Source organism: Coregonus clupeaformis, chromosome 31 (genome assembly GCF_020615455.1).
Source record: "Coregonus clupeaformis isolate EN_2021a chromosome 31, ASM2061545v1, whole genome shotgun sequence".
NCBI lineage: Eukaryota > Metazoa > Chordata > Actinopteri > Salmoniformes > Salmonidae > Coregonus > Coregonus clupeaformis.
In genome coordinates this window covers 8,449,913-8,466,809 of record NC_059222.1, presented here as the reverse complement: position 1 = coordinate 8,466,809, position 16,897 = coordinate 8,449,913, and the positions used below count along the sequence as shown (strand labels likewise).

The window sequence follows — 16,897 nt, the reverse complement described above, 5'->3', positions numbered from 1 at the left end:
TCAGCTCCCTCCAAAGATGTTCTATTGGGTTCAGGTCTGGAGACTGGCTACGCCACTCCAGGACCTTGAGATGCTTCTTACGGAGCCACTCCTTAGTTGCCCTGGCTGTGTGTTTCGGGTCGTTGTCATGCTGGAAGACCCAGCCACGATCCATCTTCAATGCTCTTACTGAGGGAAGGAGGTTGTTGGCCAAGATCTCGCGATACATGGCCCCATCCATCCTCTCTTCAATACGGTGCAGTCGTCCTGTCCCCTTTGCAGAAAAGCATCCCCAAAGAATGATGTTTCCACCTCCATGCTTCACGGTTGGGATGGTGTTCTTGGGGTTGTACTCATCCTTCTTCTTCCTCCAAACACAGCGCAGTGGAGTTTAGACCAAAAAGCTCTATTTTTGTCTCATCAGACCACATGACCTTCTCCCATTCCTCCTCTGGATCATCCAGATGGTCATTGGCAAATTTCAGACGGGCCTGGACATGCGCTGGCTTGAGCAGGGGGACCTTGCGTGCGCTGCAGGATTTTAATCCATGACGGCGTAGTGTGTTACTAATGGTTTTCTTTGAGACTGTGGTCTCAGCTCTCTTCAGGTCATTGACCAGGTCCTGCCGTGTAGTTCTGGGTTGATCCCACACCTTCCTCATGAGGTAAGATCTTGCATGGAGCCCCAGACCGAGGGTGATTGACCGTCATCTTGAACTTCTTCCATTTTCTAATAATTGCGCCAACAGTTGTTGCCTTCTCACCAAGCTGCTTGCCTTTTGTCCTGTAGCCCATCCCAGCCTTGTGCAGGTCTACAATTTTATCCCTGATGTCCTTACACAGCTCTCTGGTCTTGGCCATTGTGGAGAGGTTGGAGTCTGTTTGATTGAGTGTGTGGACAGGTGTCTTTTATACAGGTAACGAGTTCAAACAGGTGCAGTTAATACAGGTAATGAGTGGAGAATAGGAGGGCTTCTTAAAGAAAAACTAACAGGTCTGTGAGAGCCGGAATTCTTACTGGTTGGTAGGTGATCAAATACTTATGTCATGCAATAAAATGCAAATTAATTACTTAAAAAATCATACAATGTGATTTTCTGGATTTTTGTTTTAGATTCCGTCTCTCACAGTTGAAGTGTACCTATGATAAAAATTACAGACCTCTACATGCTTTGTAAGTAGGAAAACCTGCAAAATCGGCAGTGTATCAAATACTTGTTCTCCCCACTGTATATATATATATAATATACACTACATGACCAAAAGTATGTGGATACCTGCTCGTCGAACATCTCATTCCAAAATCATGGAGTTGGTCCCCCCTTTGCTGCTATAACAGCCTCCACTCTTCTGGGAAGGCTTTCCACTAGATGTTGGAACATTGCTGCGGGGACTTGCTTCCATTCAGCCACATGAGCATTAGTGAGGTCGAGCACTGATGTTGGGCGATTAGACCTGTCTCGCAGTTGGCATTCCAATACATCCCAAAGGTGTTCGATGGGGTTGAGGTCAGGGCTCTGTGCAGGCCAGTCAAGTTCTTCCACACCGATCTCAACAAACCATTTCTGTATGGACCTCGCTTTGTGCACGGGGGCATTGTCATGCTGAAACAGGAAAGGGCCTTCCCCAAACTGTTGCCACGAAGTTGGAAACACAGAATCGTCTAGAATGTCATTGTATGCTGTAGCATTAAGATTTCCCTTCACTGGAACTAAGGGGCCTAGCTCGAACCATGAAAAACTGCCCCAGACCATTATTCCTCCTCCACCAAACTTTACAGTTGGCACTATGCATTGGGGCAGCTAGCTTTCTCCTGGCATCCGCCAAACTCAGATTCGTCCGTCGGACTGCCAGATGGTGAAGCGTGATTCATCACTATAAATACAAAACTGAAATAATAACACAGTAAAAGCAATAACGAGGGTATATATACAAGGAGTACCAGTACAGAGTCAATGAGCAGGGGTACGAGGTAATTGAGGTAATACAGTATGTACATGTTGGTAGGGGTAAAAGTGACTAGGCAATCAGGATATATATTAAATAGAGTAGCAGCAGCATATGTGAAGTGTGTGTGTGTGTGTGGAGTGTCAGTGCAGTATGTGTGAGTGTGTGGGTAGAGTCTAGTGAGTGTGCATAGAGCCAGTGCAAGGGAGTCAGTGCAAAACAATTAAGATAAATACATATATAATAAAGGGGGTCAATGTAAATTGTCTGGGTAGCCATTTGATGAACTGTTCAGCAGTCTTATGGCTTGGGGGTAGAAGCTGTTCAGGAGCCTTTTGGTCCCAGACTTGGCGCTCCGGGACCACTTGCCGTGCGGTAGCAGAGAGAACAGTCTATGACTTGGGTGTCTGGAGTCTTTGACACTTTTTAGGGCCTTCCTCTGACACGGTACTGGGCCGTACCCACGACGCCTTGCGGTCAATGCCGAGCAGTTGCCATAGCCAACAGCGATGCAGCCAGTCAAGATGCTCTTAGTGGTGCAGCTGTATAACTTTTTGAGGATCTGAGTGTCCATGCCAAGTCTTTTCTGCCTCCAGAGGGGGAAGAGGTGTTGTCGTGCCCTCTTCACAACATTGCTGGTGTGTTTGGACCATGATAGGCCCTTAGTGATGTGGACACCGAGGAACTTGAAGCTCTCAACCCTCTCCACTACAGTCCCCATTTTCCTGCCCATTCCCAAAAGCATTTGGCGTTTGGCATGTAGGCTGTTTGGCATGGGTACAGTTAGGCCCTAAAGCTCAGGCTTAAGCACTAATGCCAGATATCCTACAAATAATGAAAGAACCTCAATGTAGCCTATAGATATAAATTGCACAATAATTATACATTTATGGATGTTTTTAAATATTGTTTTATCTTTATTCAACCCCCTTGCCACCCACCCATCTGCCCTTCATCCACACAATACTTAATGACCCTAAACCCGCCTGCCCCGCGGATATAACTGCGGGACTGCAGGTTATGAGTCAACCCGTGTATCACTAGCTCCTTCATACAGTAAATTCCCCTTGACTGTTTCGCTGCTGCTGATTCGATGATGGCCTCGTCATCAGTTTTTGACTAGCCCGCCCCCTTCTTCACTGCCTACTCAAACTCATTCTAGTGAAGCTGAACGCACTAGCGGCACTTGTCCCGCTACAAGACCGGCGACTAGAAATCACAATACTTCATGATACTACGGATTTTGTGGGTTATCATAAAAAGTACTGGTTTTTAATCGTATCCTGTCTGTGTGAACGTCTCTTAGTCTACTTGCCCAGGTAAGTTTTTCTTTACACTCAACTTTTTTATTTTGCTCATGTAGCCTCTCATTTCATTAGGCTATTTGTTTAATTATTACGTCTATTAATTAGCCTTCTATAAATGTAATCTCTCAAATATCAATAGACTCTGTGTCAACTGAAAGTAAAGTATGGAGGAAAGCTTTTTTTTTGTTAAAATGTTTGATGTTCTCTTGCTGTCTATTCACAATCAAGTCTTCATATTTGATATCCGAAACTATGAAGGCTGCCTATGTATATGGTTCTATGGCTCTGTAGCCTAACTGTAGCCTAACATGCACATTTGTTATTGTGGTAAAAGTGTTGTGGGTGACTGTCCATAGATCATTTGGCATGAAACATAATCTGTCATGCATTATATTTAGGGTTGCTTGTGTTGCAATATATCACTGGTCTATGCTTAGGTCTTAGCAGATCAACAATATTGTCCACAAATTATATTAATCTATCCTCTCCTGTGGTCTGCATTCAGCATATATGTTCATCTGATGTTTAATGGGGTGAATCAGAAAATGTACCATTGAGGATTCAACAATTAATCAAAATGACTTGTGTAACAGCACTGTTATTAAACTGTAGGGGGACCCCCTAACTCACATATCAACAAGTTAATGATGTAGCCCCTGCTCCAAATGTCAAGGGTAGCAACACTACATAACAGAGGTCTCATTACTCTGACCTCATTAGGGAGATCAGACAATACAATTGATTGGAGAGCTTGTTAGCTTCACACACCAGGCAGATCAATGGAGAGAGCAGGCTCTGTGATAACGTGTGTGTTATTCAATAGCAATGTTTTCCTGGCGCTCTGCCTGCAACACCAGGCAGGTCTGATTGATCTACTCTAGCTTACGCATGGCCACAGTAGACCTGTTTGACCATCTCATGCCTCTATTGATTTTGGGTTTTCAATTTTGTCCTGCAGCCGGCTTTACTCGTGCATATTTAACCAGAATAACCATCAAACACCTAGAATCAGAATCTGATGATGCGGTATTGGAATGTAGAGTTGGGGCATTCCTTCCCTGTTGGCCTCATCCAATGAGATTCCTTAATTTTAACTCTGGACAATTGTACCTGTGCCCCACAATCCTCCCATGTGACCCCTGTGTCATTGACGCCAGAGACGGAAGAAGAAGCGAGACACCCCACTCGCAGGTTTTTTCTGGTTACATTGAATTCAATTACCTAATCAGACCAGACCCAGCTGCTATCGTATTTGTGTCTATGGGAGAGCCATCCCATTAAGCAGAGAAAAAAATCCAATGGTAAATGGTCTGGGTGAACTATCTTCATTTATCCACCATCTTTGTTTGACGCAACCAGGAAAGAGGTCAGTTTAGGAGGTGTGAATTCCCAGTATGGACGCACTGTCTGTTTTAACACCTGAGGCTACTTGTTGTTGGTGTCTTGGTTGCCACACATAAAGAGCAAAGGGATACATGCTCCATCATGACCTGTCAACGTCACCAAATGGGCCTGACTCATTCCCTCCCTGACCCCTTCAAAGTCTGTCCACAACAGCATGGCAAATGCCAAATGGAGAGAGAGAGAGAAAGAGGTGTAGAGAGAGAGTGAGGGGGGAGGGTGGGAGAGAGAGCGATGAAAGGGGGGCAAAGAAGGACAAAGGATAAAGGAAGGATAGACGCTTCAAGAACCTATGCCTATGGATGTTTGTTGAAGAAGCATTACAAAAAAATATTGTCTTAGGGGAAGTGTTGCTCTAGTTTCCTTGGATTCAAATAGAGTACAGCTAAGAGGAAGAACAATTATTTGGATGTTGCAGGGGGAGTGAAAAAATGCAGCCTTATCTTGTATGTTTGTTCACCTGGTTAACTTAGTTAGTGAGTAAGTGACTTAAAATAGGACTGGAGTTTGGAAAGGAGGAGAGGGGTCAAATGAATACTGGTTGGTATACCCAACAAAACATAATTCTGTATAAAATCCTGACTCATTCAATTCAATAAAATATTATTGATAGTACAGTACAGTATCTCTCCAGTCCATTGATCTAGCCGTGTGTTTTTTGCATGTGTGTGTGCCAGCTGTATCTTTCCAAACCATGAGATCTTCATACAGTACTGTAATATAGCCAACCAGCCTCAGAGAAGGAAAGGGGGATTAGACTTAAAGGTGTTTCTAATCAGGGATGTGGTTGGGTTCTTCTCTTCTCTCTCTGATGTGATGGTTGTAATGGAGAGAGAGAGTCCAGTGATGTTGTTCCCAGGAATGTGTTCACACACACGGCTCCTATTAGAGCCTGGCTTCTCTGGGTAACATCTAGAGTGTGTCCCAAATGGCACCCTATTCACTACATAGTGCACTACTTTTGACCAGAGACATATGGACCCTGGTCAAAAGTAGTGCACTATATAAGTTATAGGCTGCCATTTGGGATGAAAGCATACCATACCTCACAGGCCAGGCAGTGAACATCTACCATACCTCACCTTGGCTCACAGGTATGGCAGCTACATGGTGGAGGGGGTGGATTGGCTGGATGGGTCTGTGATGTAGCCTACAGAAGAGATATTTGGGAAACCCCCTTAATACTCAGCTTGTGTAATTTTGGAGTTTTGCCGTTATGAGATTTGTTTAGAAATGTTGAGCCAGTTGAATTACAATCAAACATAATCTATTATATAGTTACTACTTGGGTAGTGGCAGGAAAAGGAGTGGAAAAAATGTGGAATACAAATGAAACGTTTAATTAAACTTTGAAAACAACTGTCAGTAACAGCTGCACTCCAAATACCAGAGGATTTATGTTTCATTATATTTCTATGTCTGCCTTACCTATGTACCAGTACCATGCCCTACCATGTCTAACTCCCTGTGTCCCCCTCTCTCTCTCTCTCCCACAGCAGACAGCATGTTTTCAGTGAGGCCAAGGTAGCCTCTCAGACCCAGATAACCAGCAGATAACCAGCAGGTCTGGCTGAGAGAACCAGTACAGACCCAGAGAGCGTGAGGTCAGAGCCAGGACAGAGCCCAGAAAGAGGGAGGAGAGAGCCCAAAAAAAGAGGGAGTCTGGACGGACGGGCAAGGAGAAGAAGAGATCCAGGGATTAGGGGCTAATCTAGGCCACGACCAATCCCCTGAGGAGACCCCCCTTTTTCCTTCTGAAGACACAGACAGCTGCCCGGATTACTGCATTAAACTTATTACCTTTTAGAGACTTAACTTCTGTTTTTGTTATTTTTTCTGAAACCAACCAGTGCTCGGTTTCAGCCCTGCTCTATCAGATGCCTGGAGTGTGGGCGGCTGGATTTGCGTAACTCTGAAAACAAAGGATCAGAAGGAGAGGAGGAGGACAGGGCATGGGGGGGATGCTGGAACGTATAGGAGACATATAGGACCATTCCGTAAAGACGTGTGGGGATAAACCTTCTGGCTCCAGCTGTGTCTGCGGGAGTCAGACGAGAGGTCAAAAAGTCTCTCTCTCTCTCTCGCTCTCTCTCTCCGTGCCCCTCAGGACAGTAAGGACAGACTCGACCCCCACTGAGCATGGGCCAAAGATCCTCCGACTGACACAGGATTACAGTAAAACAGAGCTCCATGCCCTTCTGTTAGTACAGTGTGACGGGGGTTGAGGTATCTCTCCTCCACTTGAAATACATGGTTGAAACTGAGGAGTATCTGCTTTGCCTCACATTCACACACAAGCTGACCAGTGCATGATTGCTTTTGCCTTTGCAGCTCACAGTCACACAGGAGAGTTAGTAAGGGATGTTGAGGTGGTGGCTTGAACTCTCAGTATATGAAGTCTGGTTATGAGTGTCTGGTTCATGCTCTCTAGAAGTTAAGACTATCTCAAATTCAACATTACACCTAATAGTTACACACACCTAATAGAAGTCTGTTGGTCTGGTAAGTGAACCCCTGGTACTGCTCTCTCTCTCTCTCTCTCTCTCTCTCTCTCTCTCTCTCTCTCTCTCTCTCTCTCTCTCTCTCTCTCTCTCTCTCTTTCGCTCTCTTTCCAGTCTGTGGTATGAGGCATACTTCCTCCCTCTGTGCTGCTCCCAGCTTCCCCTCTTAAAACGCCAGCCAGTGGAGACCTAAAGGAGAGGGCCTGGGACTGTGGTCAGGAGCAAACTAAAAGGCTGCTTTAACCCTGACGCAATCCCATTCAGAGGTCTGCTTCAAGTCATTAATAAAGCCAGGCTATCGCGCGTTGGAGGGCCTCGGCAGTGGAAAGCTCTTAAAAGAACAGTGTACGTTACACTATCAAATTATTACAGAAAGCGATATCCATTACTTTGCTGGCTAAAGAGAACAAAGGAAAAGTCCATTATTTGTACACCTCCTGCCAGTGTTGACTTACTGGGGTATTTTGTGCAATAAAAGTCGGCTAAGTGATTTTCTTATCAGGATATTTGTCAGTATTTTATGCATTTATGGCAAAAAATAGAGCAGTATGTTTTTATCTGGTGGCACATACTTTGCATGTTTGTAAACAAGATTTGGGGCTTCTGGTCAGATCAGTTTGAAGTGTTGAATGAGGGTCTCTGCTCTGCTTTTGAAGACAGATAAAAAGTATTTTGGGGAAATATGTGATATGATTAAGTAGCACTCGTGTTGTAGCTAAGCGCAGGATGAGAGAGAGACAAAATATCCTTAAACTCTCAGACAAAAAACAGACTTACATTGAATTTGTTCTCGAGAGAAGTGTCAGGAGAGTTACTGTGGTCTACATTTAGAAGGTTCCAGAACAGTGGACTTTGAAACCCGGAACATTGAGGACTAACAGAAGGCAAGGGTCTGTAGAAAAACCTGATCCAGTTACTTTATGACTGAATGTTCCAGATAGTGATGTGTTCTGCCAGACCCCTTACCTGGTTCTATATCAATACACCAAATCAGTCTCTAGCAAAGAAAGTCCCCTCAAGGTTACTGGACTGTTATAGCTGCATTTGAGCCTCTCCTAGATGGAGAATTGAATACATTTTTGTGCTTTCTTTTAATAAATGGTTCCAGTGTACAACCGCAGGAGGGATATTTGCAGCTGGAACTGGGGTTATTCCTGAGCTGATGTTTTATAAACCCAAAGCCTAAAACAACTGTCGAGCCCAGCGTCTCTGACCACACTCAAACTGTCAGTGGATTCCAGGAACTGAGCTGCATACTTTTTTCCTCCATTTCTCTTGATTTAATCCAGCTGGATATGGATGACAACAAACAGCAGAAAATGGGACTGAAATTGCAAACAGCACATGATAACAAGAGAATACAATAGACTGCTCCATTACTGAAGTTGACTCTACAAGACCTGGTGGTGGAATTCTATTCAAAACCTAAACGATCACAATCATTACTTTTGAGGCACACAATCCCCCTGGGAGCATTTCTAAAGCAAATCTCCACTAACAGTTTCGCCAAAGATATTTAAATTCCATATCCATCCCCACTTTCAGTGGATTTAAACAGATTTTTGTAATTTTTTAGAAGACCATACCCTTGGCCATCGCCATGAACCTGGGTAAGATCCCTGGGCTAAAGGGCCTGGTGGCCGGCTCTCAGGGTAAACGTAGTTTCAAAGGTGACCTCACCTTGGACATGATCAGCCCTCCGCTGGGAGACTTCCGCCACACCATGCACGTGGGCCGCGGAGGGGATGTGTTCGGGGACACTTCATTCCTTAGCAACCACGGTGGGGCCGCCAACGGAAACGGGGATGATGATTCCGTCACAAGTCCTGACAACAAGATCGGGGCTTTCTTCTCTCGGACCCTCCGGCATGTTCGGAAGACACCAGAGCGTCCCAGGGGGGGGTCGAAGGACCTGTCCCCGACACCCCCTCCCATCTCCCCCATCATCAAGAACGCAGTGTCCCTCCCCCGGCTGGATGTGGACGGCTGCCCTATTAAAAACCTCTTCCACACCTCTCCTACCTCCCTGGAGGAGACCACTTATGGTTATGGTGAGTCTTACTGTACACCCACACACATACACAAACATATGGACGCATCCACACAATAAGTGAACATGCAACCGTACCTGTGAAGACTTGCAGTATGTCCTGGACGTAAGGTCTAGGCTTAAGCTCAGCAGGCTAACACCGTCTTGTGGCATACATGAGACTTGGATTTGATACATGGTCATGTATCAAACATAGAAGCAGGAGCTGCCATTGGACATGCTGTGAAAACATGCTCTCATTTACACAGTAATTCAGACAGATTTTCCACAGCTGTCATGATGAATCACCTTGACTGACACACAACAACCCTCACACTCTCTCTAGCTTGTTATGTGATGATAAGAGAGAGACGCATTACTGTGCTGTTGTGTGTCTTTTCTGAGGCCCTGTGTGACTGACTGCCCCACATTAATATCCTCATGTTTCACTGTCTGACCTCTCTGCTGTATTATTATTATATATTTTTTTACCCCCTTTTTCTCCCCAATTTCGATCTTGTCTCATCGCTGCAACTCCCCAACTGGCTCGGGAGAGGCGAAGGTCGAGTCAGACTGCCTTAGGCACTCTTTCCGAATAGTTAAGGTAAGGGTTAAGGTTTGGGATAGGGTTAAAACCCCAAAATAAAAAAACAGTGTCCACGACTGGGATCGAACATACAACCTTCTGATCCAGAGTCATGGGAGAGAGGTTAAGGTAAGGGTTAACGTTTGGGATAGGGTTATAACCCCAAAATAAAAAAACAGTGTCCACGACTGGGATCGAACATACAACCTTCTGATCCAGAGTCATGGGATAGAGGTTAAGGTAAGGGTTAAGGTTTGGGATAGGGTTAAAACAAACTAATTTAAAACCAGTGTCCATGACTGGGATCGAACATGCAACCTTCTGATCCAGAGTGGCCGGTTTTGATGGCATTTCCCGATGGCCTCAGGACATGGATAGACGATCTCCCCTGACATCAAGTTCTTATACATGTGTAGTAAGTAGTTGCAACATTGTTGTTACATAGGACTTTGGAAATTGCTTTATAATTGCTAAGCATTCAATGTGCTGTTTGCAATGTTTGCAAACATAGCCACGGGAAGTAGGGGTGCTAAGGGTGCTGCAGCACCCCCTGAAAAATCCCTCGCAATTTTATATATATATATATATATATATATATATATATATATATATATATATATATATATTGGGGACCACCACAGGAATGGAAGACCCAGAGTTACCTCTGCTGCAGAGGATAAGTTCATTAGAGTTACCAGCCTCAGAAATTGCATCCCAAATAAATGCTTCACAGAGTTCAAGTGACAGACACATCTCAACATCAACTGTTCAGAGGGGACTGTGTGAATCTGGCCTTCATGGTCGAATTGCTGCAAAGAAACCACTACTAAAGAACACCAATAAGAAGAAGAGACTTGCTTGGGCCAAGAAACACGAGCAATGGACATTAGACCGGTGGAAATTTGTCCTTTGGTCTGGAGTCCAAATTGGAGATTTTTGGTTCCAACCGCCGTGTCTTTGTGAGATGCGGTGTGGGTGAACGGATGATCTCCAATTGAGATGGTTTGGGATGAGTTGGACCGCAGAGTGAAGGAAAAGCAGCCAACAAGTGCTCATCATATGTGGGAACTCCTTCAAGACTGTAGGAAAAGCATTCCAAGTGAAGTTGGTTGAGAGAATGCCAAGAGTGTGCAAACCTGTCATCAAGGCAAAGGGTGACTACTTTGAAGAATCTCAAATATAAAATAGATTTTGATTTGTTTAACACTTTTTTGGTTACTACATGATTCCATATGTGTTATTTCATAGTTTTGATGTCTTCACTACTATTCTACAACGTAAAAAATAGTACAAATAAAGAAAAACCCTTGAATGAGTAGGTGTGTCCAAACTTTTGACTGGTAGTGTATATTCATCTTTTTTACTTTCTTTGCTTTCAGGCCCACGGGGGAACGGGTGGTATAGGGAGGGGTTTTACTCGTCGCCGAGAGGGGGAGCAAGGGGTGGTGGGTGACTTATAAGCAACCCTAGTCGCTAGGTGGGGTGGGAAGGGGTGGGAAACATGGTTTCCAGGAGTGGGGGGAGGTTGTGGGTGGAGGTTGGGGGTGGAGGTTGAGGGTGGAGGCCCACTTCTTTTTTGTTTTCTTTTCCTGTTTATGTGGAATTCATCACTTAAACTCTGTATGTATTTGTGGCAGCCTACGGGTACATGTTTAATAAACAAATCATTTTAAATGAATAATGTATATAGTGTTTTGGAACTAAATGGTTCAAATATGACTGTCAGATCGATTGCAATAGTATAGGAGATTGTGTGTGCTCTATTCATTCTATTTATCTTCAACATGCAGTTCCAGATACAGCCCTGCCATTAGTTCAAAGCAGCCAATCCGATAGTTTCCTGAGTCACTTCCTGAGATCTGTATTCAAGTATTTTACAAAAGTAGTTAATTTCTGAGAACTGTATTCAAATATACTGAACAAAAATATAAACGCAACATGTAGTTGGTCCCATATTTCATGAGCTGAAATTAAATATCCCAGAAATGTTCCATACACACGAAAAGCGTATATCTTTCAAATTTTGTGAACAAATTTGTTTACATCCCTGTTAGTGAGCATTTCTCCTTTGCCAAGATAATCCATCCACCTGACAGGTGTGGCATATCAAGAAGCTGATTAAAACAGCATGATAATTGCACAGGTACACCTTGTGCTGAGGACAATAAAATGCCACCCTAAAATGTGCAGTTTTGTCACAAAACACAATGCCACAGATGTCTCAAGTTTTGAGGGAGCGTGTAATTGGCATGCTGACTGCAGGTATGTCCACCAGAGCTGTTGCCAGAGAATTTAATGTTCATTTCTTTACCATAAGCCGCCTCCAATGTCGTTTTAGAGAATTTGGCAGTACGTCCAACCGGCTTCACAACCGCAGACCATGTGTAACCAAGCCTGCCCAGGACCTCCACATCTGGCTTCTTTATCTGCGGGATCGCCTGAGACCAGCCACCCGGACATCTGATGAAACTCTGGGTTTACACAACCGAAGACTTTCTGCACAAACTGTCAGAAACCGTCTCAAGGAAGCTCATCTGCGTGCTAGTAGTCCTCACTAGGTTCTTGACCTGACTGCAGTTCGGCGTTGCAACTGACTTCAGTGAGCAAATGTTCACCTTCGATGGCCATTGGCACACTGGAGAAGTGTGCTCTTCACGGATGAATTCCGGTTTCAACTGTACCAGGCAGATTGTGTAGTGTGGGCGAACGGTTTGCTGATGTGAACGTTGTGAACAGAGTGCCCCATGGTGGGGTTATGGTATGGGTAGGCATACGGACAACGAACACAATTGCATTTTATCGATGGCAATTTGAGTGCACAGAGATAGCATGACGAGATCCTGAGTCCCATTGTCGTGCCATTCATCCGGCGCCATCACCTCATGTTTCAGCATGATAATGCATTGCCTCATGTCGCAAGGATCTGTACACAATTCCTGGAAGCTAAAAATGTCCCTTTTCTTCCATGGCCTGCATACCCACCAGACAGGTCACCCATTGAGCAGGGATGTTTAGGTATGCTCTGGATCGACGTGTACGACCACTTGTTCCAGTTCTCGACAATATCCAGAAACTTCGTACTACCATTGAAGAGGAGTGGGACAACATTCCACAGACCACAATCACCAGCCTGATCAACTCAATGTGAAGGAGAATGCCTGTCACACCAGATACTGACTGTTTTCCTGATCCACACCCCTACCCCTTTTTTTAAAGGTATCTGTTACCAACAGATGCATATCTGTATTCCCAGTCATGTGAAATCCATGGATTATGGCCTAATGATTTCCTTATATGAACTGTAACTCAGTAAAATCTTTGAAATTGTTGCATGTTGCGTTTATATTTTTGTTCAGTGTAGTTTTGAAAAGTATTCACTTTCTGAAATCTGTATTCAAATAGCTTTAAAAAGTAGTTATTTTTCTGGATTTGTATTCAAATAGTTGTAGTCACCTCCAAAGTAACTATTTTTTCCCCCGGAAACAAATGTTACCATCCACAAAGAATAGTTAAAACTATAGTTATCCCAGGTCTGGTTTCAGCTATGGAAGCAGTAGGTCATGAGGGCACTAGTGTGTGACATGTCATGTGAGTAACCTGTCCTGGGAACAGCATGCCTGAGAGATGATGTCTAACTCAGAGATAGAGATAGAGCTGGAGTTGTCAGCATTTTGAAACTGTCAGGACTCACTATTTGATGACATAGTTTACACTGCCCTCTGTTGGTGATTGGAGAGCATCTACAGTGCGTTCAGAAAGTATTCACACCCCTTGACTTTTTCCACATTTTGTTGTGTTACAAAGTGGGATTAAAATGGATTTAATTGTGGGAATAAATACTAACATTTGTAAAAAATTATAATAACAAATAAAACACTAATATACAGTATGTTGATTAGATAAGTATTCAACCCATGTTAGAATCACCTTTGGCAGCAATTACAGCTGTGAGTCTTTCTGGGTAAGTCTCTCTTAAGAGTTTTCCATACCTGGATTGTGCAACATTTGCCCATTGTTCTTCAAAAAAGTATTTAAGCTCTGTCAAATTGGTTGTTGATCATTGCTAGACAACCATTTTCAAGTCTTGCCATAGATTTTCAACCAGATTTAAGTCAAAACTGTAACTCGGCCACTCAGGAACATTCACTGTCTTCTTGGTAAGCAAATCCAGTGTAGATTTGTCCTTGTGTTTTAGGTTATTGTCCTGCTGAAAGGTAAATTCATCTCCCAGTATCTGGTGGAAAGCTGAATGAACCAGGTTTTCCTCTAGGATCCTGTGCTTAGCTCCATTCCGTTTCTTTTTTATCCTGAATAACTCCCCAGTCCTTAACAATTACAAGCATACCCATGATATGATGCAGCCACCACTGTGCTTGAAAATATGGAGAGTGTTTTATTGGATGTGCCCCAAATATAACACTTTGTATTAAGGACAAAAAGTTAATTGCTTTTCCACATTTTTTGCAGTATTACTTTAGTGCCTTGTTGCAAACAGGATGCATGTTTTGGAATATTTGTATTCTGTACAGGCTTCCTTCTTTTCACTCTATCAATTAGGTTAGTATTGTGGAGTAACTACAAAGTTGTTGATCCATCCTCAGTTTTCTCCTATCACAGCCATTAAACTCTGTAACTGTTTTAAGTCACCATTGGCCTCATGGTGAAATCCCTGAGCGGTTTCCTTCCTCTCCGGCAACTGAGTGTATTGATACACCATCCAAAGTGTAATTAATAACTTCACCATGCTGAAAGGGATATTCAATGTCTACTTTTTTATTTTATTTTACCCATCTACCAATAGGTGCCCTTCTTTGCGAAGCATTGGAAAATTTCCCTGGTCTTTGTGGTTGAATCTGTGTTTGAAATTCACTGCTCGACTGAGGGACCTTAAAGATAATTGTATGAGTGGGGTACAAAGATTTAAAAATCATGTTAAAAACTATTATTGAACACAGAGTGAGTCTATGCAACTTATTATGTGACTTGTTAAGTACATGTTTATTCCTGAATGTATTTAATGGTAAAACTAGGGTGCCAACTGAAATTCCATGTATTATTTTAAATTATTTTAAACTCCCTGTCTCTGCTCCACCTCAGGTCTGGAGTCAGGTTTCGTCACTCTGCCTCGCCTCTCCTGCTCAGCGGAGCGTCAGTTGCAGCAGGGAGGCTCCTGTACCCCCAACACCCACGGCGGCTCGCTCACCGACGTCTCCGCCCTCCTGTCCTCCTCTGCTGACCCGACCCTGACCTCTGACCCTGGTCACATGACCCGGTTCGACTCCTTGTCCTCCATGGCATCCTTCACCTTCGACCTGGGGCCCTCCCTCATGAGCGAGGTGTTCGGTTTGATTGACAGTCCCAATGGCCACCCAGAGCCCAGCCACGCCTGGGAGGCAGAGGAGGCGGAGGAGCCAAGCGGCTCTGCGTTCGGGTTTGCGACCAATGAAGGCTCGGAGATGGACTCGGAGATGGATGCCACCACTGCCTCATTGGTGGATTCTCTGCTTCGAGAGGACTGTAGTAGTAGCAGGAAGAGTCCATATGGGATGGAGTGGGAAGAGGAGGAAGAGGAGGCTAGGAGAACGAATGTGGATGGAGGTGAGCAGCATCTTAAAGGGGCGGTGCCTGATTTAGTGATGGGCTCCCCCTCTAGACAGAGGCCTGCTATGGAGAGTGAGAGGTTCCAGGGTTCCACTGATGTGCTGGGGGTGCTCTACGAGGGTTGGAGGGCTCCTGAAGGGGCAGCAGAGGATGGATCTGGAGGGAAAGGTGACCATGTGCCAGACCATGAAGAAAACCCCTTACATTTGCATTACACCTGATGAGGAGGAGGAGGAAATCAAAGTCTGAACTATAATGACAGCCTAAATTGTGTTTAACCAGAAGTACCTACTACAGATTTCCCACTGGGCACACACTGGTTGAATCAATGTTTTTTCCATGTCATTTCAATTACATTACGTTGAAACCAACATGGAATAGACGTTGAATTGATGTCTGTGGCCAGTGGGTTGTGATTATTGGTTAATTCCTTGTAAAGTCTTTTGTCTTAAGAAACTGCCTCTATTGACCCTTCTTCTTCATAATTTTCAAATATTCCTTGGAGAAATTGAATGTTATGTCGTCAGAAGACTCACTTAAAGAATTTGATATTGTTCCCGAATTCTCCCAAATGTGGTGGAAAGTATATTTGTTGAAAGACTCATTGAAAGATGATGGATGCTGAAAGTTCCCCAAGCAAACATACATTATGGAAGGAGCTAGAACAGGCTAATAATAGCTAACTACATGTGCTTTTAAAAGAGGTCACTGGAACCAGTGGCGAACAAAGAAACAAAGAGATGGGGTAGAAAGTGTGAGAATATACCACAGAAAGTGGTCTGATGCAGAGGAGTTACCATGGAAACCACCGGAGGTTGGTGGCACCTTAATTGGGGAGGACGGGCTCGTGGTAATGACTGGAGTGGAATAGGTGGAATGGTATCAAATTCATCAAACACATGATTTCCAGGTGTTTGATGCCATTCCATTTGCACCGTTCCAGCCATTATTATGAACTGTTCTCCTCTCAGCAGCCTCCTGTGATGGAAACACCAAAGACGTTGCACAACAATGTGTAAGTCTGTTAACAGCTGGTTAAATATACTGTGTGCTTTCTAAGAAAACTGCTCAATGTGTGATTTCATATAACTATCCAAGGCAACAAACAGGACACGAAGACAAGGCAGTAGCGGTTTCAACCCAACTTCATCTTTCCCTCACCACCAACCAGTCCCATGGAAACACACTACACCAAGAGAGAGATCTTAACTCTTAGCACGTGACGTTAACTACAGGAAAACAATCCTCTTTTGCCTGAAGATTACACCCAAGACAAACACTTCATTTCTGCTTATTCTACAGATACAGTATGAAGCACAAACCATGAGAAATTTACTCAGAAGTTAAATGGAAGAAGATAATTTTGTACAATGTAATATTCACAAGTATAATGTTTTTACTGTAAGTTTGTTAATTCACATATTTACATCATACCCCATTTAGACATGTTTCCCAAATTCATTATGGGTCTAGCTAACTCTCATATTGCTTTTCGATATGATAGTCACCTGCTTGTCTGCTATTGTGTCAACCAATGGTTGAATCC

The 16,897-nt window shown here is 43.9% G+C and overlaps 1 protein-coding gene across 1 annotated transcript; it reads left to right on the top strand.

The window, feature by feature from the left end:
• Positions 1-3,098: 3,098 nt before the first annotated feature.
• LOC121547474 (cdc42 effector protein 1-like) lies at positions 3,099-16,237 on the top strand. Its single transcript, XM_041858790.2, has 3 exons — positions 3,099-3,245; positions 6,131-9,186; positions 14,848-16,237. Exons 2-3 carry the CDS (start codon positions 8,736-8,738, stop codon positions 15,570-15,572), a joined length of 1,176 nt encoding a protein of 391 aa, XP_041714724.2. The 5' UTR covers positions 3,099-3,245; positions 6,131-8,735; the 3' UTR covers positions 15,573-16,237.
• The last annotated feature ends 660 nt before the right edge of the window (positions 16,238-16,897 follow it).